General features: G+C 58.7%; 1 protein-coding gene and 1 long non-coding RNA gene across 3 annotated transcripts; one reads left to right on the top strand and one right to left on the bottom strand.

The window, feature by feature from the left end:
• Positions 1–302: 302 nt before the first annotated feature.
• GGA1 (golgi associated, gamma adaptin ear containing, ARF binding protein 1) lies at positions 303–19,561 on the bottom strand. 2 transcript variants are annotated; one of them, XM_041755081.1, is made up of 17 exons: positions 19,101–19,561; positions 15,116–15,200; positions 13,848–13,923; positions 12,743–12,841; positions 11,313–11,436; positions 10,847–10,947; positions 10,072–10,152; positions 9,000–9,140; positions 8,811–8,892; positions 7,814–7,921; positions 6,916–7,068; positions 3,955–4,019; positions 3,338–3,504; positions 2,782–2,975; positions 1,758–1,927; positions 1,405–1,515; positions 303–1,312 (listed from the first exon to the last, which is right to left on the bottom strand). In XM_041755081.1, the coding sequence occupies exons 1-17, from the start codon at positions 19,141–19,143 to the stop codon at positions 1,202–1,204; spliced, it is 1,911 nt and encodes a 636-aa protein (XP_041611015.1). In that variant the 5' UTR covers positions 19,144–19,561; the 3' UTR covers positions 303–1,201. The 2 variants fall into 2 exon arrangements, with proteins under 2 accessions (XP_041611015.1, XP_041611016.1); XM_041755082.1 differs by lacking the exon at positions 19,101–19,561 and adding an exon at positions 18,043–18,207.
• On the top strand, positions 4,030–6,885 carry LOC121490888. The gene is made up of 3 exons (XR_005987797.1): positions 4,030–4,338; positions 5,365–5,465; positions 6,115–6,885. It is a non-coding gene; the product is annotated as an uncharacterized LOC121490888 (long non-coding RNA).
• Positions 19,562–21,064: the final 1,503 nt, after the last annotated feature.

Genomic DNA, 21,064 nt, shown 5'->3' on the forward strand with positions numbered 1-21,064 from the left:
GGGGCCTCCCACTCAGCGTCTGCAGCAGCTGGGGCTCCTGGCAGGCAGGCCTGAGCGGCCACTCGCTTCCAGCTGGGACAGCTCTGGGCCCGCCACAGCCCTGGGCCCTCTGTGGTGACTCAGCACCACCACGGGCCCCCAAGCAGGGCCTCTTCCTGTGAAGGGCTCAGGGGTGATGAGGAGGAGAACCCTGGCTGGATCGCCAAAGACAGGGCTGGGGAGGCCTGCAGGGCAGCCCCGGGACCCTCCCACTCCTGGACCCTCGTCTCCCTCCATCTCAGAAGGGCCAGGAGGGCAGCTGGTCCAGGAAAAAGGACGTTTTATTTCCATAAATATTCCTGCTCTCACTCACACACAGACCCCATTCCGCCCACAGACAGACGGATGGGCAGAGGCGGGCCACCCACAGGAGGCAGAGGCCAGGGGCCCAAGGAGACGCCCCGAGGATTCCAATGTGGGACCTCCCTTGGCCAGGGGCCCTGGAGCTCCCAGCTGGGGCCCCAGGTCTGCCGTTACCTCTGGGCTGGCAGTCACAGCCCCCACAGTCCCTCAGGAGGCCTGATGGCAAAAGGGGGCAGGTGGGTAGAGTGAAGCCCCCACGAGGAGTGGGAGACAGGTGGGGCTCCCCCAACTGGGCCCCCTGAGACGATGACCACAGGGCCACCGAGAAAGAAAAGCAAAGAGTGTCAAACCACACACCAGAGAGTGCAAAGAGCTGGGGGTGCAGGCGTCACCCGCCCAGTCACCCGGTTCCTATGGAGGAGGCCTGAGCTGGTTCCTGCTCCAGCATGGCCCCCGAGTTATGGCTGGGCCTTCCCATAAGGCATAAGAGATAGGTGGGGACAACCCCACCCCAGGCTGGGGTTGGGGCTGGGCCTGAGGTCCTGGCCCCTGCCCGACAGCCCTGCTTCTCCCCTACGACCCCAAGTCCTTCCAGGGCCAGGCAGCTGTTCCCCTGCTCCAGGCTCCCCCCTGTGGCAAAGGTCCCCAGCAGTGCAAACCCAGGCCCAGCCTCCTGCTGGGTTCAGCTCCGCAGGGGAGGGGGCAAGGAAGGAGGGGCCCACAGGGGTATGGAGAGAAGCACCAGGCCAGGGGGGGATGGCCATGGGAATGAAGGGCGTCCTAGGCCACCATGGCCTCCCACCCAGGCCAGACAGCGCCCAGTCCTGCTGCCCCCTCCTCTCCCCAGCCCCTCCCTGTTCTAGAGGCTCCCCCAGGTCTCGGGTGGGGGGAACTGGTCCACGTCCCCCATCTCGTTGTAGGTCTGGTCGCCCATGGTGAAGAGAAGCTTGTAGCGGAGACGAACCTTCTCCTGCGGCAGAGAGGGTGAAGGCAGAGAGTCAGAGGGAGAGAAGAGGCTGCCCCCACCCCATAGCGGGGCGCTGTCATGGCCTGGCCCCTCACCTTCTGGGGGTTGGCAAGGAGCAGGACCTGGGTGATGGCGGAGGGGTGGACGATGGGGTTAAATGCCGGCAGTTCCGTGCCTGAGGGCGGCTGCAGCTTCACTTTCATGACCTGCAGACAGGAGGGCAGGATGGGGCCCAGCTAGCCCTGGCTTCCTGTCCCCATCCTGAGGGACCAGGCCCAGTCCACCTGCCAGCTCTTCCTTGGAGGGTCCTGAAGCTCTTGTCCCTTGGTTCCCTTCTATCCCCTGATCCCCAGGGGACCCTGCCCCCTTCCCCCCACCCCCTGATAGCTGGCTCCTATCCAGCCCCAGATCACCCTGCCTGGAAAGGAGGGAGGCAGGCTTGTGTCACCTTGGGGACAGCTGACTGGAAAACGATGTTGCGAATGGGCTGGGGGGCGGTGCTCAGCATAGAAACCACCACCACCAGCACGTCGGAGCGCCCCGGCAGTGGGTCTCGGGCAAAGTGGAAGAGGACCCGGAAGCCATGCTGGTCATACACTGTTACTGGCAAGATGCTGCCTGGCAGAGGAAAGGGGAGAAGGTGATGGGTGGTGCCAGGCCCGAGCCCATGGGCGTCCAACCAGCTCCCCCGACCCAGCTCACATCAGGCACTTGCGGCTCTGCTGGGAACGAGTGAACGAGTCCACACGCTCAGGTCCCTGCCTCGACCCTGGGCAGTAGTGTGGCCAGGGGTACAGACCGGCCCCCAGGTGGGGCAGGCAGACTTCCACCTGTTGGTGTTGGTGGAGGCAAGATGCCACCATGGACGGAGTCACCGCTGTGGCTCCCCCAGCACTGCTCCCTGGAGAGCTGGGGTGAAGGCCTGGCTGGGGGCTGGGGTCCTGCTCTCCCCGTGTGAACCTGGTACGGTCACTCTGCTGTCCAGGATCCTCCTTACTGGTAAGAGAGGGGGACCACTACCCACTCCTTGGGGACACTGAAGGGGTGATGCTCTTGGTCACAGGGCAGTCACAGGATGGACAAGGCCGAGAAGACTAGTCAGGCTTTACCTGTCTGCTCGCAGCCTGGGCTATGAGCGGCCTCCCTTTTGCTCCCGGGCAGGAGAGGCTCAGGCTTGGACCTACATCTTTACCCTGGTCTGGTTTCATGATCTCGGAGAGACCCGGAACCTCTATGTCCTCGCCTTGACTTCCTGGGAAGGCAGCACTCAGCAGCCAGCGTATGAAGTCCTCCTGCCTATGGAACCCTGGACTCTATAGAGCACTCTGCCTTCGCTCTGAGATGGATGAAAAAGTGGAATCCTGGGAAGGGCAGGGGTCTCACCCAGAGCTCCAAGGGCAGTGAGGGGGTGCTGCTGGATGGCGTGCTGACCCAGTCCAGCCTGTAGCTGCCTGCACCCTTGGCCCACTCACTGGGTTTGATGGACTCCAGGGGCACAGTGATGGTAGCCAGCGAGAGCTCAGTTGTAGTCGGCTGCTGCGGAGGCCCAGGGGGCTCGGGAGATGCGGTATGAAGGAGGCCAGCGGCACTGGAGCTGGGCGAGCTGCAGTTGCTCTTGTTCTGCAGGTCCCGGAGTGTGAGCCGGGGGGCAGGCTGCTGCTTCTCCCTTGTTGGGGGACGTGGCATTGGGGGGTGAATCTTTGGTGGCCGAGAGATCAGGGTCACAGGACAGGCTGGGCTTCCTGGCTGTCCCCAATGACCAGCTGAGATGCCTCCCTGCCTCTCCGGCCTTTGTCTCCTCCCCTTGGAATAGGCAGCTCTTGCTCCCCCACCTGCCACCCTTGCCCTGTAGAGTACAGTTCCCCTTTCTCTCATAACCTCTCTGTTCCACGGAATGGGCCCTGCACCTGCCTCGGGCCCTGTTGCCTCCCACAAGCCCTGCACAGAGCTCAGCACATAGCAGTCCTCTAGGTGGGGAGGAGTGGGGGGAGGGACTCCCACCCCATTCCAGCCAGGGGGTGCCCTCACCACCGCACTTGTTGGGACTCCGGGGGCAGTGACTGCTGCAGGAGGGTCTTCCCCAGGAGGTCCAGGTCATCCAAACCACTGCTTGCTGGCAGGGATGTCTGCGCTGAGGGCTGGCTGTCTGTGCTGGGGACCCGAGGCGGGGCTGGGGGTTCTGCGCCATCAGAGGACTGTTGGGCACACAAAGCATGCAGATGGCTAGGGTGGTGCTGAAAAGGGGCAGAGTCACCTGGTGCTGCCCTGAAGCCCCTTCCCCTCCTTGCAGGTGACATCCGGGGAAGCAGCACAGAACAGGACGTTCTTGCTGGCCCACTCCCCTCTTGTGGGCTGGCCTGGTCTGGGGTTCTACTCTAGAAACCATCACATTCCAGGGTCCTTAAAGTCACCCCCCAAAAAAGAACGGGGAACCCCATCTCAACCCAACATGGAGACTCGCAGGGAGAGCATGTGGAGGTGAGAATGCCTGCCTTCCCCCAACTGCAGACCCCACTTGGGGACAGGTGCCTCAGCGCCAGGGCCCCTGCCGCCCCAGGGTCCCCTCTCCTCACTGCCTCCTGGAGGCTGCCTGTCCCAGCTGCCCTCCCCCTGGGACAGGTCAGGCGGGTTCCTGGCCCTCCTACCTGGAAGTTGTTCCATCCAGCACCGTCCAAGCTGGGGCCTGGAAGGGGTGTGGGGTCACTGAGGCCTGAGAGGAAGTGAGGCAGAGATAAAGGAGCTGGATTCCTGAGAGTAAACACAGGGGCTGGGGGCTATGTGCTGGCTTGGGGGTCACCGGCTCCTGCCCTCCCTCTACATCCCCTCGAGAGGCTTAGTTTAATGGGGAAATTCCACTTTTAGAGGGAACGAGCAGCAGAGCAGAAGCAGAAACCAAAGATCCTGAAGGCCCATTCCCTGCACCCACTGGTTTTCCTCTTCTGCCACTCTGAAGCCATCTCCATCACTGGACATCAGGACTTTTGTCTTCAGAGTCAACGGGCAACTGGGAGCCCCAAGTGGGTGGAGAGGTAGGATTCAGTGGAAGACACCAGGTGAGGATCCATGGACAGGGGGTGGCATTGTGCCCACCCAACAGTGGCCTCTGGACATCAGAGCGCAGGCAGTGCCCCAGACTGAACAGCCAGGCTGGCTGGGCTGCAGTGCCCGCACGTGCACAGTGGCAGGCGTGAGCTGGGGCAGACTCCCGAGGCCTTCTCTGCCCTGGCTGGTGCCCACAGGGTGGGCTGGCTGGGGCCAAGGAGAGATGGGGGCCCTCTGGATGGCTCTGCTTACTGGCCTGCCGATAAGCAGAAGGCAGTCCAGGTCACCAACCAGTCTGACCTCTGCCCGCCCCGAGGTACACTCGAGACCAAGTTCACCACGGGTTTTACCTAGAGAAGACAAGTTATCCTGTTTCTAGCAAATCCTGAAGAAGTGAGCTGCAGCCTGAAGTGCTGCAGGCAAAGGCAAGGCACGGGCAGCCCAGATGGCTGGGTCTCCTCTCTGGGCACAGCACCCTGAGAGCAGGGACGACACGGGGGTGGCTGCTAAGGTTTCCCACACACCCCTGACGTGTCAGGCTCCTCAGCCGTGGGACTCACTGAATCCTCAAACTACCCTGTTCACCCCAAGGGCGGTGCAGTAACCTGCCCCAGGCCACACACCCGGCAAGTGGCGGCATCTGGGCCCGGCTGGAGCAGGGCCTCATTCCTGGAGTTCAAACACAGCTCTGCCACTTGGCTGTATAACCTCAGGCTGGTGACAGCCTCCCTGTGCCTCATCTGTAAAACTGAGCCAACAGCCGTCTGTACGAGGGGACCGCGGTACACTAGAGCAACGAGAGGAAGTGCCTGCACCGTGCAGGGCACCCTCCTCAGCAGACGGGAAGTCTGCGTTGCTTACCCTGCCCCCTCCTTCACCCTTCCTGCGGCGAAAAACCGTTTAGGACAGGCCCCCTCTGTGGTCCCCAGGCTTCCTCTATTCCCCCAGAGCTGGGCGGGTGCTGCCCTGGCACTTCTGGTTCCTGTTCCCACATTTTCTCTGCTTCTGAGTAGAAACCAATGGGAGCTGGAGGCTCAGGGCTCTGCGGCAGCGGCCCAGGGACAGGAAGTACGAAGCACACCTCACTTCTCCTAAAAAGGTGGCTTTGCCCCAGGTGGGTAGTTGTTGCCTGGCACAGGCTCTGCTGGGGCAGATGAGCCGGGGGCGGGGGTGGTGGTGCTCTGTCACTGGACCATCCTGTCCCTTTCTGTAGCTCAGAATGAAGAGGGGGCAGGTGGATGGGAGGCAGAAGCAGACCCACAGACACCCTGGGGTCAGACCCTTTTAGGTAGGGTGCCAGCTGCTGGGCCTAGACAGGAGCCCGTCCTGGTCCACTGTCCAAGCTCTTGTGTCCCTTTCCTGGCTGATTAGCTGAGTCAGAGCCACAGAGAGGTTCAGAGAGAGACTCAGGATTGAGTGCCTCGTCCTAACCTACGTGCCCCCTTTGGCAAGGCACCCCTCCCACCTGCCTGAGCCTTGGTTCTGCATCTGTACAGCAGGGATGTTGGTGGCACCCATTCCTGTGGTGGGTGGAGAGTGGTGGTCTGTGATACGACAGTCTGGTAGCCGTGGTTAGGGAAGTCACCTGCCCAGGACCCTGGCTCGTGAGTGCTTCTTCCGGTCCATTAGGTTTGGTTTTTACCTCAGAATTGGCTCGAGAGAACACACTGACTCTTGGCATCGAAGTCAGTTCCCGCAACTAAACCTTTGAGGTTCCTCTGACAGAGCTCAAGCTCTTTTTATTTCTTTTTTAATAACTTCAGGGCTGAGACGGAGAGGCCACCACCACGATCTCCTGCTTCTAAAGCCTCAGATGGGGCTGCTGCATCAGAAAGCTGGACTCCTAACAACTGTCTGGCCAGCTGGCTGCCCCCTGCATCTTCCCCAGGCATGTGCCTGGTCCCCGTGGGCTCTTGAGCCCTGCCGCTAGCCCATAGTCCAGGACCAGCCTGGGACATGGAGTGCTTGGGGCTCTGGCAGCAGCTTCCCCGGAGCTTCCGGTATTGCAGGGCCATGGCTCTGTCCCTGTGCCTCTCTCCCTCTTTTTTTAAAGATTTATGTATGTATGTATGTATGTATGTATGTATGTATGTATTTATTCATGAGAGACGCAGAGAGAGAGACAGAGACACAGAAAGATGGAGAAGCAGGCTCCTCACAGGGACCCTCCCCCGACCCCAGGGTCACACTCTGAGCCTAAGGCAGATGCTCAACTGCTGAGCCACCCAGGCGTCCCATGCCTCTCTCCCTCTAGATGGGTGGGAAAACCACAGCTCTCTGCTGGGAGGCTCCCAATTCTTGGCTCTAACCTGCTGTGGGGAAGTCCCACCATTTCCCCACAGGCCACTGGAGCCTAGGTATGGGCTTGCTTTAGAGGCTGGCCAGTCTCACCCTTTGGCTAGTGACCCAGTAAGAACTCCTTAACATTCCTGAGCCTCAGCCTCCTCAGCTGTGAAATGGGCCTAACCCCACAGGACCCACTGGATGCAGGATGCCTCATGCACTGTGGGCATCCCCTCCACCTGCAGCCAGCCCACCCTCCTCTGGGCCCAGCCCTTCCTCACCCAGAGACATGAGTTCATCATCAAGCAGGGAAACTGAGGTGCTAGGCTGCTCGGAGCTGGCTGGGTCAGCAGGGCGGGTAGGCACGCCTGGGTAGGTGGTGCCCGTAGGAGGGAGATCCAGGCCGGAGAGGTCCAGCAGGGCCGAGGTGCTCCCTGCAGGGAAACGAGAGTCAGGCACGCCCTGGGTGGAGGACAGTCAGGCTGTTGGAGGCCAAGGTCCTGGGTGGGGGGGGAGGGGGGGGGACGGACTGGGGAGCAGGAAGCTGTCCCCCTACCCCCCACAGCCCTCCTGCTTCCTTTGCCCTCCTTGGCCATACTGTCCTGGTCCCCAAATCTGACACCAGGCCCTTTGTCTAGCACACGGTGTTCTTTCTGTCCAGAACCTATTTTCTCCTTCCCTCTACTTGGCCAGCTGCCCCCCCATCCTTTGAGATGTCACTTAAATCCGGCTGCTTCTGTGTAACCCCTGCCCCTGCAGCCCCCCAACAGGGTCCCTTCTAACCTCTGTGGGCCCCCATGGCTGTCACTTCACCCTGACTGGAGCCGAGCCTACAACGTCTGTGTGCTAAACCCTCCCTCCCACCTTCTGATAAGTAAACCAAGCCTGGAGGGTGCCTTCCAGCCCCACATGACAGGTGCCAGATCTATCAAATGAAAGAAAGGCCTTCCTTCTTCTGCCTGTCCTTGCCAAACCCTGGCTCCCTCTCCCTCCTCCTCATGTCCAGACTTCCTCCCCCACAGCTGCAGCCTTGTCCCAGACTTCCCCCCCAGCTCTCTCCTTAGGGGCCTTCCCTATTTAAGGGGCCAGGGTCACCCTGGCAGTCACAGCCCCCAGCTCTGGAACCAGCACTCCACCAGCCTGGTAGGGCCCTCCCCAGCTCCCCTGCCACATGCTCACCAGGGATGGAGCCGGCTGCAGCATCACCGTTGACCTCCTCGCCCCTCACCAGCTGCTTGTACAAGTTGATCACCTGGGTGAGGTTGTCGTTGGCCTGCAGGATCTCGGCTGGAACAGGCAAGAGAGGGGAGACTAGGCTGCGGGAAGGTGGGGGCCTCTGGGGGGAGATGAACACCTGCATCCATCCCAGCCCTCGGGTGAGGGGGTGGGGCGGGGACATCCCGTTTGCTCTACTCAGGCCCCCTGCCACCTCCCCTTGTCCAGTGTCTCCACTTGACCACCACTCGGTTGAAAACCATCACTGCTCACGTCCTTGCTTATTGTCTGTCTCTTCTCCATAGGCTGCACGCCCCACTGAGGAATCATATCGCCAAGGACTAGAACAGTGCCAGGCACAAACTAGGCCCTTACCAACACCACCCCCTCAGGGGCTGGGGCTTAGAGGGGTCTGGGCAGCAAGCAAGTCTCTTGGGCAGGGACTAGGTTCCTGGCACACAGGAGGCACTCAGTGAGCTTCCACTGAATCAGGTGCTGAGATGGCACCCAGATTGCTGCCCAGAGACCCTGGATGCCAGAGAATAAGGACAAGAACCTGATAATGTGGCCCTGGCAGGGGTCACAGGGCCCCGCTCTGGACTGCTCAAGCCTGCGGGACTTGTCCTCAGTTCCCAACCCTTACCTACCAGGAGGCAGTGTCTGGCGAGAGCCCCTGGCCTACCCTGGCTCTGTCACTGTTATGCTCTGTGGTCTGGCAAGTTCCTTCTCCCCATTTCAGCTTGTTCAGCTTGTGGGCAGTAAATGAACTGCCCAAGCAGGGGCTTGGCCCATAGCATCTCATAACCACATCTGCTCCTGCTCTCTGCTTCTTCAATGAGGAGGAATCCGAGGTCCTGGAGAAGGGGGCCCCCTGGTGGCAGCTCCTGTCAACTGCAGATACTTAGCAAGGCCTGAGAGAGGCAGCAGAGAAAAGTCTTAGGTGACTCTGCTGGGGGCTCACCTAAGGCCTCATCGTTGTCTTCAGTGTCACTGGCCAGTCGGAAGAGTGTCGGCCGCATCCGCTCACAGCGCTGGTACAGCTCCTGGGGGCAGCAGGGTGGGAGGGTCAGGCCGGCGGGGGCCAGGTGAGGGTGGGGGCTGGGCAGAGGAGGCCGGTGAACCCAGACTGAACCCGGACCAGTACCCATACCTTCATGAGGTCCTCGCTGCTGCGGGCTGAGGTTCCGCCCTGGCTGTGGCTCATCACCATCTCTGTCAGCAGCTTCACGTTGTTGTTTACCTCCTCAATGGCACTCACCCGCTTTGAGATCTTCTCCATCCGCTTCTGGTCCTGGGGAGGCAGCAGCCCGGGAGAGCCCAGGTCATGCCTGCTCTGAGCCAGGCACCGTCCAAGCACTCTAGTTTCCACTGGCTTGGTGTGACCCCCCACAAGGTGCTCATGCCCAGCACAGGGCATTTGAGTCCAAGAAGCCCTCTGCCAACCACGTGCTCACTTCCTCTCCTCTCCTGTCCTGATGCCCCCTGAGCCCAGGCCTCTACAGGAGCCAGTCAGAACCTCCAAGGCCCTCAGACACAATCTCCAGGGTGGCTTGGGAATCTGGGCTGGGTGGTTCTGGAGGATGAGAGCTACATACCCACGCCTGTGGTTTTACACGACCCTAGCTCTCCTTGTGTTTGACCCTTGAAAGGAGGTGCCTGCACTTGAGAGCCAAAGGGAGCCTTCGTGGTCACTGAGCACAACTCAACACTAGGACAGACACCCTCCCATCCCATGCCCGCCGTGCTTACTATGCACATTCCTCCCGGGTGGGACAAAAGGTGGGCTTGTGCTGTGCCCTCTAGCATAGTCACCCTCCTTGAGAGGGGCCACCCCGGACTTTCTCTACACTGTCAAGGCACACCCAGCTTGCCCTGAGGACAGCCTGGGACTTCTGCCCTGAGTGTCTCCAGACTGTAGGCTTTGATGGCCTGCCTCCATCGATAAAAGAAGTTTCAGCGTGCGCCCACAACATCCATATGCTTGCTTAGAAGTTAAACACATACTCTTTCTTTGCAAGACATACACATATGTGAGTCCCTTAAATATAATGAACGATGCCTAACTGATTTCTGTTTCTCGTGGAAGAGGGAGCTGGCCTCATAGAAGGCCCTTTACCTGGGTCACTGCAGGGTTCCTCATATGCACACATACAACCCCACCTTGGTGGCCCAGCTCAGATCCCCACTCTGCCTCCTCCCTGCACCACGGGCTTGGCCATCACCTCTTGCACCATCTCCTTGATGAGTTTGTTGGCTGCTCGAAGGTCCTCGGGGTGGGAGCTCTTCAGTAAGCGGGCCAGCATCTGCAGGGATGGAGGGGCACAGCTGTGACACCAGGACTGGGCCGGGGGTCATATCCTGGCTCCCTGTTTCCTCACTGGGGGGACACAGGGCGTGTATTAAGCTCTTTGAGAAATGGTGAGACTCTACCGACACTTGATGGAGGAGGCCATAGGACGCCTGAAACACTGCACATAAATACTCCCCAAAGAAGTTCTCAACAAATGGTACAAAATGTTATATGACTATCGCGAGAGGATCTTTCTGGGTGTACCAGAAAGGTACAGAAAGCATGTACCAGAAACTCAATAGCGCTTCCCTCTGGGGCTGGGACTAGATAGACAGGATCTTTTATTTTGTATCTTAGCTCCTCTGTGCTGTTTAATTTCTTGCCCATGAGCACAAGCTTCTTCAACACAAAGTTAATGAAATTATCATTGAAAGGATCAAAGACAAAACTGCTGCTCAACCTATGAAATGCCCTCAAAGTAATCCCAGGGATACCAAACATGCTCTTGCGCTTACTAAATGCAGGGGTTCTGGATGAGAAGTACTCAGTACACAGAAGTGCTTTATAAACTGAGCCTGTCACCCACTACGGTGACTGTGCCCCACGTGAGCCTCTGCTTCAGGTCAGGGCAGCCAGGGCCTGGAATTCAGACCAAGTGGGCCCCGAAGCTCCTCATCTACCCCTCCTACCCCTCCCTGGAACCTCACCTTGGATTTCTCCTCATCCTCAAAGATCACATTCTTGGGTCGTGGAGGAGGAAGGGGAAAGGTGGCATCATCTGGAAGTTTGGGGTCGGACTTCACAATCCCTGGAGCAGACAGTCGTGAGAAGGCTGTCAACAGGACCTAGGGCCAGGGGTGGGATGGGAAGGGGCGGGGGGCAGGCGAGGGTAGGATGGAGGCTGGGGGACAGCCTTTCTCCAGCATACTGGCTTTGGACTCTGGTGGGCCAGAGTCAGCTTCTGAACTAGGATGCCAAACTGAGTGGTGGAGTTTAGGCACCCATATTTTAAGGCCACTCTGTGGAGCCCATAAACAGGCCCCCCTCGCTATAGGTTCTTGGAAAGTTAAAGGGCAGCTCCATGACCACGTTGCCAGAAGCTGCCCCTGAAGTGGCCAAAAGCCCCAGCTCAGGGAGGAGGCACTGCTCACACCCCACCATCTGGTGCCTCACCCTGCTTCTTCAGCATCTGGTAGGCCTCTGCGATTTTCACCTCCTCAGGCAGGCCGACCGTCCAGCTGTAGAGGAGCTCCAGGATCTTGTTCTTCACCTTCTCTGATGTCCGTGAGCCCAGGTACTTCAGACACCAAGGGGAGAGGAGGCTTTTGCAGTTGTCTGGCCCCACTCACTGCAGCCCAGCCCCTGCCCCAACCTGGCTGCTCCCCAGGACTCCAGGAAAATCTCAGCTTGCGGGGCCCTCACGTCCCACCTGACTGGACTGGTGCAGACTGAGCTCACCTCCTAGCTCTGCTGCTCACTAGCTGTGCCAGCCCTGAAGGTCTGTTGGCCCCACCTGTTAAGTAGGGATGATAGCAGTGACACCATGGTGAGGATGCAGAGCTGACACGGGGAAGGTGCACAGCCTAGCGCCTGCTTTCAGCCAGCTCAACTCTGGCTTAACTCAGTGACCTCAGGAAGGAGGAGCCACCTGGCTTGGGGGTGGCCAGGGTAGGGGCAGGTGTGGAATTGCTTGGCCCTGGGTCCCACTCACAGTCTCTTAGCAGCAGACTAGGCTGAGGCAACTGGCTCTCACACCAGTCACCTCCTGGGAAGAGAATGGGGGGCCGGCTGGAACATTCAGCTGCTACTGGTCAAGAGAGGGGTATGAATGAAGGAGGGGCAAAGGGGGTGGGCTCTCACCCAAGGGGCATTAAGCATGTGCACGCTAGGGATGCCTGGGTGGCTCAGTGGTTGAGCATCTGCCTTTGGCTCAGGGCACGATCCCGGGGTCCTGGGATTGAGTCCTGCATCGAGCTCCCTGCAGGGAGCCTGCTTCTCCCTCTGCCTGTGTCTCTGTGTATCTCATGAATGAATAAATAAAATCTTAAAAAAGAAAAAGCATGTGCATGCCCTACGGGAGGACCCCCTCACTCCCCACCCAAGGCCAAGGCTAGGGCTTGACCCATCAGCGGGCTCAGCCATTCAAGTTTGGGGCCTCAGCATCCAAGGTCTCATGGAGGCTACTCTTGTGAGGTGGGGACAGGGAGACCCTACACTAGAACCCCAGGAGCGTGGGGAGACATCAGAGACATACTGGCCTACTGGGGAGGCTGATCAGCAGCTGCGTGCATGCCCTGCGCTCATTCCTCACTAAGCCTGAGCCGCCCCATCCTTGAGCAGCTCCAGAGCAGCCAGCTACCTGGTGACCTGGAAGCCCTCCTCCTGGACCTCCCACCATCCCAGACTCAGCTGTGAATGACCTCAAGGAAGGCTCTGTGTTTGTGCCAGAGTTCTAACGGGAGCCTGAGCAGCAGATGTGGGAACCTCAATGTGAGTTTCTGGGAGGACAGCAGTCAGGTGCCTCCCACAGAGGGTCCTCCTTCCTCAATACCCCCCAACCCCCCATGACTGCACAGGCCTAAACTGGGTCTGGGAGCACTCACCTTGGGAGACACGACCTTGATGAGCTCGTTGAGAAAGCGGAACTTGCCCACCTCGTCATGGAACCTTTTGCCACAGCTCTTCATACATGTTTCCAGCACCTAGTGTGGGGGGAACCCAAGGAGAGGGGTCAGAAGAGACAGTCTCTCCTCCCACACCTTGGCCAGGGCCCGGAAGCCCAGGGATGGGCATTCAGAGGGTGGAGGGTGGGGGGAATGACTCCTGAGGACAAGTGGATTCTGTGGGTCAGAGGCCCCTGAGCCTGATCACCACCCTCTGAGGTGGGGTGGGTGCCCTTGAGGGCCGGCAATGTCTAACTGGCAGCGCCGAGGGAGCCCCTCCATGGCCTGGCCACATTTGAGCACCACTTATAAATGAATTCCCTATTCCTTTTCTGCGAAGGTTTTTTAAACTTCAACAGGCACCATGCACCTCGCCTTATCCTATTTATCTGTGCACTCATAGGACTAGCAAGTTTGAGAAAACCCTATCAAAACAAATACATAACTATGAAAAGAAAACCTGCTTATCTGCCACCTAAGGTCAGCCTCGGTCTATGGTGAGTTGCTAAAGGGCCTTTCCCTGGGGGCCACAGACCGTGCATCCCCCAGTCTTCTGCTGACATCGCTTCAAAAGTTCTGGCCCAAGCCCAGAGCCAACACTTGAACCCCCAAGGGAAGGACAGTACTGTCTCGGTCGGGAGACCACTGATGGGCTGAGCTGGTTCCATAATGCACCTGGGAGCTTTATAAATGTGCAGGTTCCCGGGAGCAGATCCTGAAGGAACTTGGGTTCAGTGGGCCCGGGGTAGGCCTTCATTCAGTATGTAACCGGCCTCCTGGAGATCTGACACCCGGCTGGAGCAGGGAACCCAGGCCAGTCCTAGAGGGCTTCCTCCCCACAAGAAGCCTAATGGTGCAGGGGCTGGGACGGGAGGCTCTGGGCCCCCAGGGGCTGGCCCAAACTCCTGATCGAAGTCATTCTGGCACCACTCCTTTGGGCTCGAAAGAAGAGCCTGATGAGACCCCCAAAAGACTTCAGTCTTGGCCTCCCTGGGTCATATCCATGTGGTCAGGGGACAGATGGCATGTTCTCCCCTCTTCTCACCGTCAGGGCTTGGATCGCCTCCCACTCCTGCGGTGACTGGATCTTGTGAGCCAACAGCCGCGTGGCAAGCGGAGGCCTAGGTGAGAGGAACAGCACAGATCCCAAACAGCCGGAGCCCAAGGCTCCCCAGGGTAGGGTGCCACACCACCCTGCTCGGATCGCAGCCCTTGGTGGCTTTGGTGGGGCAGATGCAAAGGCCCAGCTCCTTTTTTGATCATCTGGGGCCAGAGATGTGGCCTGACAGGGCAGGGCCAGCAAGGAATATGAGCTGGGGACCATCGAAACGCGTGAGCTCGGCTCGTCGGCCAGCTTTCCTGAGAACTGCGAGTGGGAGAGGGGACCCCAGCCTTGAAGGACCCAGTCTGGGAGTACACCATGACAAGGTACCACGAAGGATGGGCAGACATAGCTCCCTGGGAATTTGAGGGGGCACAGGACATTCTGCTGAGCAAAATCAAAGATGGCAATGTCACCACTAGATCATAAAAGACCCATCACTAGTGACAGTGCTTAGGATGTATGAGGAGTCTCACATGCATTTTCCTGCCCAGCCTTCAGGGGAGCTCTACAGGGTTGGCAGCGCTCTCGCCTCCCCTTTACAGCAGAAGACCTGGAGGCATGCCCGGCTGACTCAGCGGACAGAGGGACGGGGTTCGCACCCCAGCAGCTGGATGCGGGGTCACTGCACTTTATGCACAGCCTCCTGGAGCAGAGCACCGGCACTGGTGGGAGTGCAGTGGAGGTGGAGCACCCTGGTTGCAGTCCCCAAACGTCAGCACCACCTGGGGGAGCCTGCTAACAAAGCCACCCCAAGCTCCCTGCCACTCTAGTCCTTATCTGCACCCAGGCCCCAAATGTGCATTTTTGAACAGCACTAATTTTAATGCAGGTGGTTCTCGCTCCTCTTTGAGCCAAGGGCCTGCTGGCCTCCTCCCAGCTGAGGAGCATGTCCCAACAAAGCACTGGCTGGGGTGTAGGCGGGCCTCGGCTTAATGCAGCCCAGGACTACCATTTTCTTTGTGGGGAACCCCTGAGTCCCCTGGGCCTCAGTTTATTCACCTGTAAAATGGGTTCAGTAAGGCCCGGTTTACAGGGTGGCACCGAGCAGCACCGAGTACCCACTACCATCATTAATTTGTAAGCACGTTTAGAACGGAAGCTGAGTCTCAGCCCACTCATGTCTCTGCCCAAGGCCAGGGTCTGGAGTGTGCAAGGCAGGTGCCCAGTAGATTCTGTTGAGTACGTGAGCAAAAGAGGAGGCCACCTACCCCTCAAAGTCCTCGTTGAGCTGTTCGCAGAAGCCGTTGATGCTGGCCCAATTCAGCTCCTTGTTTAGAGGATTTGTGGCTCTATCTGTAGGAGGAAAGAGGGCCATGGTGGTCTGGTGAAGGGATCCCTGCCTCTCCCACTCCCTCTGGAAGTGGGGTTGGTCAGTAGGGGACAGGACTGAGCATACAAAGAGACTCCCTTGGGGTAGCCCTGGTGGCTCAGCGGTTTAGTGCTGCCTTCAGCCCGGGGTGTGATTCTGGAGACCCGGGATCGAGTACCACGTCGGGCTCCCTGCATGGGGCCTGCTTCTCCCTCTGCCTGTATCTCTCTCTCTGTGTCTCTCGTGAATAAATAAATAAAAAATCTTAAAAAAAAAAACCCAAAAAACAAAGAGACTCCCTTTGACGTCCTGTTCCAGTAGCTTCAAGACCCAAGTGATGATCTTCAGCTGCATCAATGGACAGATGAGCTCCTGTCCACTGGCTTCCCCTTGTGGCCTCTCCCCGAATAGCGCTACTTTTAGAGCCAGTGCTCAGGGGTGGTTCGCCACACTCTAGTGTTCCCATCTCCACAGCTGCACACCTTTCTGCCTGCTCCTGAAAGTGTCCTCACAGTTCTCATGGAATTTATACACTCAGATCCAGAAGTAAGGAAGAAAAGAAAAAAGCCATAGTTCTACTCTCAAGGAGCCATGTGGCTGGCTGGGAAGTGGGCCAAGGGAAGCTAGGTTCTCAATACAATGTGACAAAGGGCGAAGGAGCCAGAGCAGGGGATTTCAGTCAGGCCTGGGACCAGGGAGGCTGTCTGGAAGAGGCAACGCTCAAGCAGGAATTAGTTAACCAAGCTGGGATGGCATGAAGGCTGTGTGTGAGGAGGAGAGATGTAGATCACTGAGCAAAGGGCAGAGCACGAAGGACCTTGGTAATAAGGACTGCAGCTCAGATATCACCTCTTCCACGAAGTCTTCCCTAACCCTGGCTCCTGCCCAGGGTGGCACTGCTGGATCAGCTCTCTCTTGTGTGTCCCCCAGCTCTGACCTTCATCCAAGGGCCCATGCCTGCAGTTGCACTGCATCTCAGCCTCTTGGGCACATGCCTATTTTCCCTTGGCAAACAAATGACTGAAGGAGGGCTTGGCTGTGGGCAGGTGGGCATAGGTTCTGGAGAAGTCTGAATCCAGGAAGGAGTAGTGGCCAGGAAAGGGCACAGGTCTACAGGAGGGGGTAATAAACAAAGCCAATCATCTCCCTGATGCCCAATGCTGATTAAAAAACAATCAAGTAGCTCATGTGACTTCCCTGAACCTCTGTTTCCCCATTTGTAAAGTTGGAGGGAAACAAGGACTGATTTAGGTGACAAAATACTTTACGCAAGATGAGGCCATGGCGACAGCCAGAGCTAGATCTTCACTACTTCCCCAGAGCCGGTCTCTAAGCTTCACCCCATCCTGGTCTGTTCTACCCAAGCCGGACATTGAGCAGGGGGTGTAGTGGGCAACACTGCCCAGCATTGGGGAGGGTGTCGGATAGAGAGGGATCTGTGGACAGGAGGCTGGGGACCCAACATGTGGCGCCTGCCCACCTTGGTTCTATGCTGTGGTGGGAGGTCCAGAGCCCCGGGATTCCAGTGCCTGGCAGCCATTTATTCAATTCATATTTAGTCAATAGATATTCTGAGTGCTGGGGTCACAGAAGTAAACAAGACAAAATCCCTGCCCTTCCAGAGTTCATAGCCCAGCGAGAGAAACACCTACCACTCAGATAGATAAAAAAACAGAACACTGTACACTGTTGTGAAGCACCATGAAGAAAATCATAGCAAGGAGAATGTATGGAAAGGGTTTTGGGGGGGGAGGTGCTGCTCTCTCTGAGAGAGCTCTCAGAGGAGGTAGAGCTAAGCAGAGGTCTGAAGGAAGCATTTTCTCTCTGTACAAATCTGTTCCAGGAGCCCTGCATAGCCCTCTAGTCCCTCGGGGAAAGGAAGCCCCTGCTGAACACCCAGGGACCCAAGAATAGCTGTCATCCCCCCCCCCCTCCCGCCGCCGCCACCTGCCCCACCAAGGGAAAGTGTGTCCATCTACTCTGCCTCCCTAGTTCCCCAACACAGCCAGAGGCTGGGGAACACGAGTCTGGAGTTAGAAAGATAGAATGGGGCTAGATCCTATCCTCAATGACATCTGGGTGGGGGACTCTAATAAAACAGGAAGTACCTTAGAAGTATCAGACACATGAGTCTGAGTGAGGACAGAGAAGCTAGTTCTACAAACTGCTCCTGAGTCAGAAGCCAGTGAGGAAGAAGCAGTGGCATCATGAGACACCAGCTTTCTCCCCTGCGTTGGGCTCAGAGTGAGAGCTGACCAACGTCTCTGGCCTGAGCTCCCAGCCCCCAGCCCTCTTACCTCTACCTGGGGGGAGCACTTTCCCCGGCAGGCAGGCAGCAAGGGAGAACACCCAGGGAGGGCAGAGGGAAGTCTTTCACAATACAGCACAACTCTACCCTGTCGCTCCACAGCGGTGACGATATCATCATCTACCTACTAGAAGCTACTCTTTACCCTCAAACCACTGCAAGAGAAGAGCTTATCATTTTGGTAAGGGATAAAGGGGAAGAAAAAGAGAGAGAGCAATTGTAGCCTCAGTCTATTAGAGTCCAGCCTGCTGCCAAACCCAGGTGTCCGGACTCCTGTTTCTCAGATCAGGCTCTGGACTCTCGGAAAACCCGGACTATTGGTAAACCCGAGACTGCTTTGTATCACCCTCAGTCCAAGTCCTGCAGTTGTCAGATCTGTTAGCCAGGGCCCTGCCCATCCCCCAAAGCTGCTGCGGGGACCTGGACACTTGTGGCGTTCTGGAACAGTCTCGGTGACCACCGCGTGCCTCCTTTCCATGCCCTCCCCCTCCACTGGCTAGACTGACTTTGAAACATGCCTGGAAATGCTCTGGTTCCTGGGCCAGCCTCAGGGTTCGGTTCTGCTCCAGACTGGCTCAGAAAAGGCTGGTCATGACTGCAAATCACCCCGCACAGCCCCTGACGTGCCAGGGGCCAAGGAGCGAGCTGAAGGTAGACCGAGAGCTCCCTGAGGCCCTGGCACAGACGTGGCCCAAAGAAGAGACTCAGGAGTAGCTGTCACTAGCCCAGGGAGAGTCCAGGAGGCAGGCTGTGAGAGCCAATATCTCCGTCAGCAATATGGCTTAGGGGCCAGGCAGAAAGTGTAGGGGCTCCGAAGCCCGAGTACTAGGAGCCGGTGCCTAAGGAGACACAGGGAAAAGGGTTCAGGGGCCTTGGAGGAAGGTCAGCAAAGGCTGGGAAAGGAGTCTCACTCGGGCAGAGGTATGAACCTGAGGGGCTGGGCTGAGGGCAGTGGGAGGGAGCTTGACGCTACTTCTGGAGTCTCAGATGGGACCCTCCCAAGCCTGTAGGGCTCGAGGGATCCCCACGGTGTGGCCAGAGCTTGGAGGATCTGATGGGCCAGCGTCCTGGGCGAGGGAACGAGCAAATCTGAAAGGCGCTGCAGGCTCAAGGAACGCATAGGAGGGGATCTCGCAGGCAGGGCCGGACAGCGGAGGGCTTGCGGCCCACGGAGAGTAGGGCCCTCCCTGCGGGGCCCGAGGAGCAGCCCAGGGGCAGCTGGCTTGCCCCCCAACCCCGGGCCGAGGAATGACTCGGGGGTCCGCTCTTCAGCAGAGAAGGCTGGGCCTCTGGGGCTTGGGGACGACGGGGTCCGTCCGGGGGGCTCCGGGCGCAGCTCCCTCCGGCCCCAGGACCGGATGGGTGGGCGGTGCCCGCTCCCGCCGAGCGCCCGCGCTGCGGCGGGGTCTTCCTCCACCCCAGGGTCGGAGGGAGCCGGCTCGGGGCGCCGCCTCTCCTGGGCCGGAGGCGGAGCGTGGGGAGGGGGCGCCGCGTACCCCGCCCCCGCCGGGAAGGGGCCCGCCTCGTGCCCCCGGTTCCGGTTCCGGTCCGGCCCGCGCCCCTCCCGGACACTCACTGATTCGCGCCTCCAGAGTCTCCGGCTCCATCGCGGGCTCCATCCGCCACGGGACCCCAAGCCTCGGCACCGCCCCCCGCCCCCCGCCGCTCTCGCGGGACCTCCTCGGCACCGCCCTCCGCCGATTAAAGGGCCAACGTCCGCCCAGACGCGCGGGAGCGGCGCACGGGAGCGCTCGGCACCATAGAGACGCGAACGAGCTGGCCTAGAGGGTCACTCGCTCTCCCGACTCCTCCCCCCAGGTGGTGTCTACGTCGCGGGCGGGACTCGACCCCTGCCTTCCCGTTCCCGGCGCTCAGGCGGGAGAGGAAGCGGAGGGACTGGGGGCCGAGAGCGGCACCATGGAAACCCCACGGGACGCTGTAGCTCGTTGTGCGTCACGAAGATGCCCGTGACTGCTTCCGGAAGAACACTCCGCGGCCATGTTTCTGAGGGGCTCTGAGGTCACTTCCGGAACCCTGAGGGGATACTTCCGTTTAGACTGGAAAAGTGGGAGGTTCCCTTAAAGGGGCCATGACGTACATTGGCCGTGGCGAAAGCGACGAGTCAAAGTTTGTCGAGTGCTTACAGTGTTCCAGGCATTGTTCTAAGCACTTTTTTTTTTTTTTAAAGATTTTATTTATTTATTCATGAGAGATGCAGAGAAAGAGGCAGAGACATAGGCTGAGGGAGAAACAGGCTCCCTGTGGGAAGCCCGATGCAGGACTCGACTCAGGACCCCAGGCTCACAACCTGGGGCAAATGCGCAGCCAAAGGCAGATGCCCTTGTCCTAAGCACTTTTTTTTTTTTTAAACCTTTGGAATTTCCTTTTTTTTTTTTTTTAATTTTTATTTATTTATAATAGTCACACAGAGAGAGAGAGAGAGAGGCAGAGACACAGGCAGAGGGAGAAGCAGGCTCCATGCACCGGGAGCCCGATGTGGGATTCGATCCCGGGTCTCCGGGATCGCGCCCTGGGCCAAAGGCAGGCACTAAACCGTTGCGCCACCCAGGGTTCCCTGTCCTAAGCACTTTTATGCATGAATGCATTCTGTCCGCACAACCAACCCATGAGCCGGATAGTGTGTCTGAGGTCACACAAGGAGCGGAGCCTAAATCCTGTGCTGTCTGCATTCATTTTGCGAACTTTTATTGAACTCTGCGTTTGCTTTGCTCAGGGATGGGCGCTGGAGGAGAAAGGCCAGGCTGGATATTTATTACAGAGGTGGGGGAAGCCCACGGGTGGTGGCAAGTCAGGAGGTTGCTCCCGACTGCAAACGAGGTGTGTGTGTGGGGGCTCTTGAAAGGGCAGGTGTCACAGAGGGGACATTTAGCTGCGAGACGGACGGACTTCTCCGCGCACACCTGGTGGGAAAAGATGTTTCAGGTGGAGGGAACCAGACGTTTCAGGGCTCGCAGGGCCGAACGAGTAAGGTGCATTTAGAGAATCGAATCGAAAATATCCACAGGGCTCCTGAGGATGTTGGCCTGGCAGTAGGCAGGGGCGAGATCATGCGGGTCTGTGTTCAGCTTTTTTTCTGGAAGGCACATGGGTGTCGTTAAAGAGCTTCATGGGTGGCGACAAACTCAGGCTTTTGTTTCAGAGCGGTCCCGGCGGCAAGAGTGGGGAGACGATACGGGTGGGGGCTCGCCTGAAATCAGGGGGGGCGGGACAGGCAGATTTCCTAGCCCTGAGGTCTTTCCTCCTGCCGCTTCTTCCTCCCGCAAAGGTCTCCCTCCTCTGGCTTTCCACCTGCCGGCCGGGATCGCCGGGTGACGTCACGCCCAGGGAGCGGGTCCCCGGGCGCCCCGGGTCGGCTGCAGTCTGTCGCCCCCTGGCGGCCCTCCGGGGAGCCACCCCTCTGGAGCCGCCCTGTCCCGGGGAGGGTTAAAGCCGCAAAGACTAGGAAATCTGGGGAGGCCGGTTCGGCTTGGTGAGCGCCTTGGTGAACGACCTCGAGTCACCTTGCAGAACCGCAGTGAC

The sequence above is a fragment of the Vulpes lagopus genome, chromosome 5 (assembly GCF_018345385.1).
Source record: "Vulpes lagopus strain Blue_001 chromosome 5, ASM1834538v1, whole genome shotgun sequence".
Taxonomy (NCBI): domain Eukaryota; kingdom Metazoa; phylum Chordata; class Mammalia; order Carnivora; family Canidae; genus Vulpes; species Vulpes lagopus.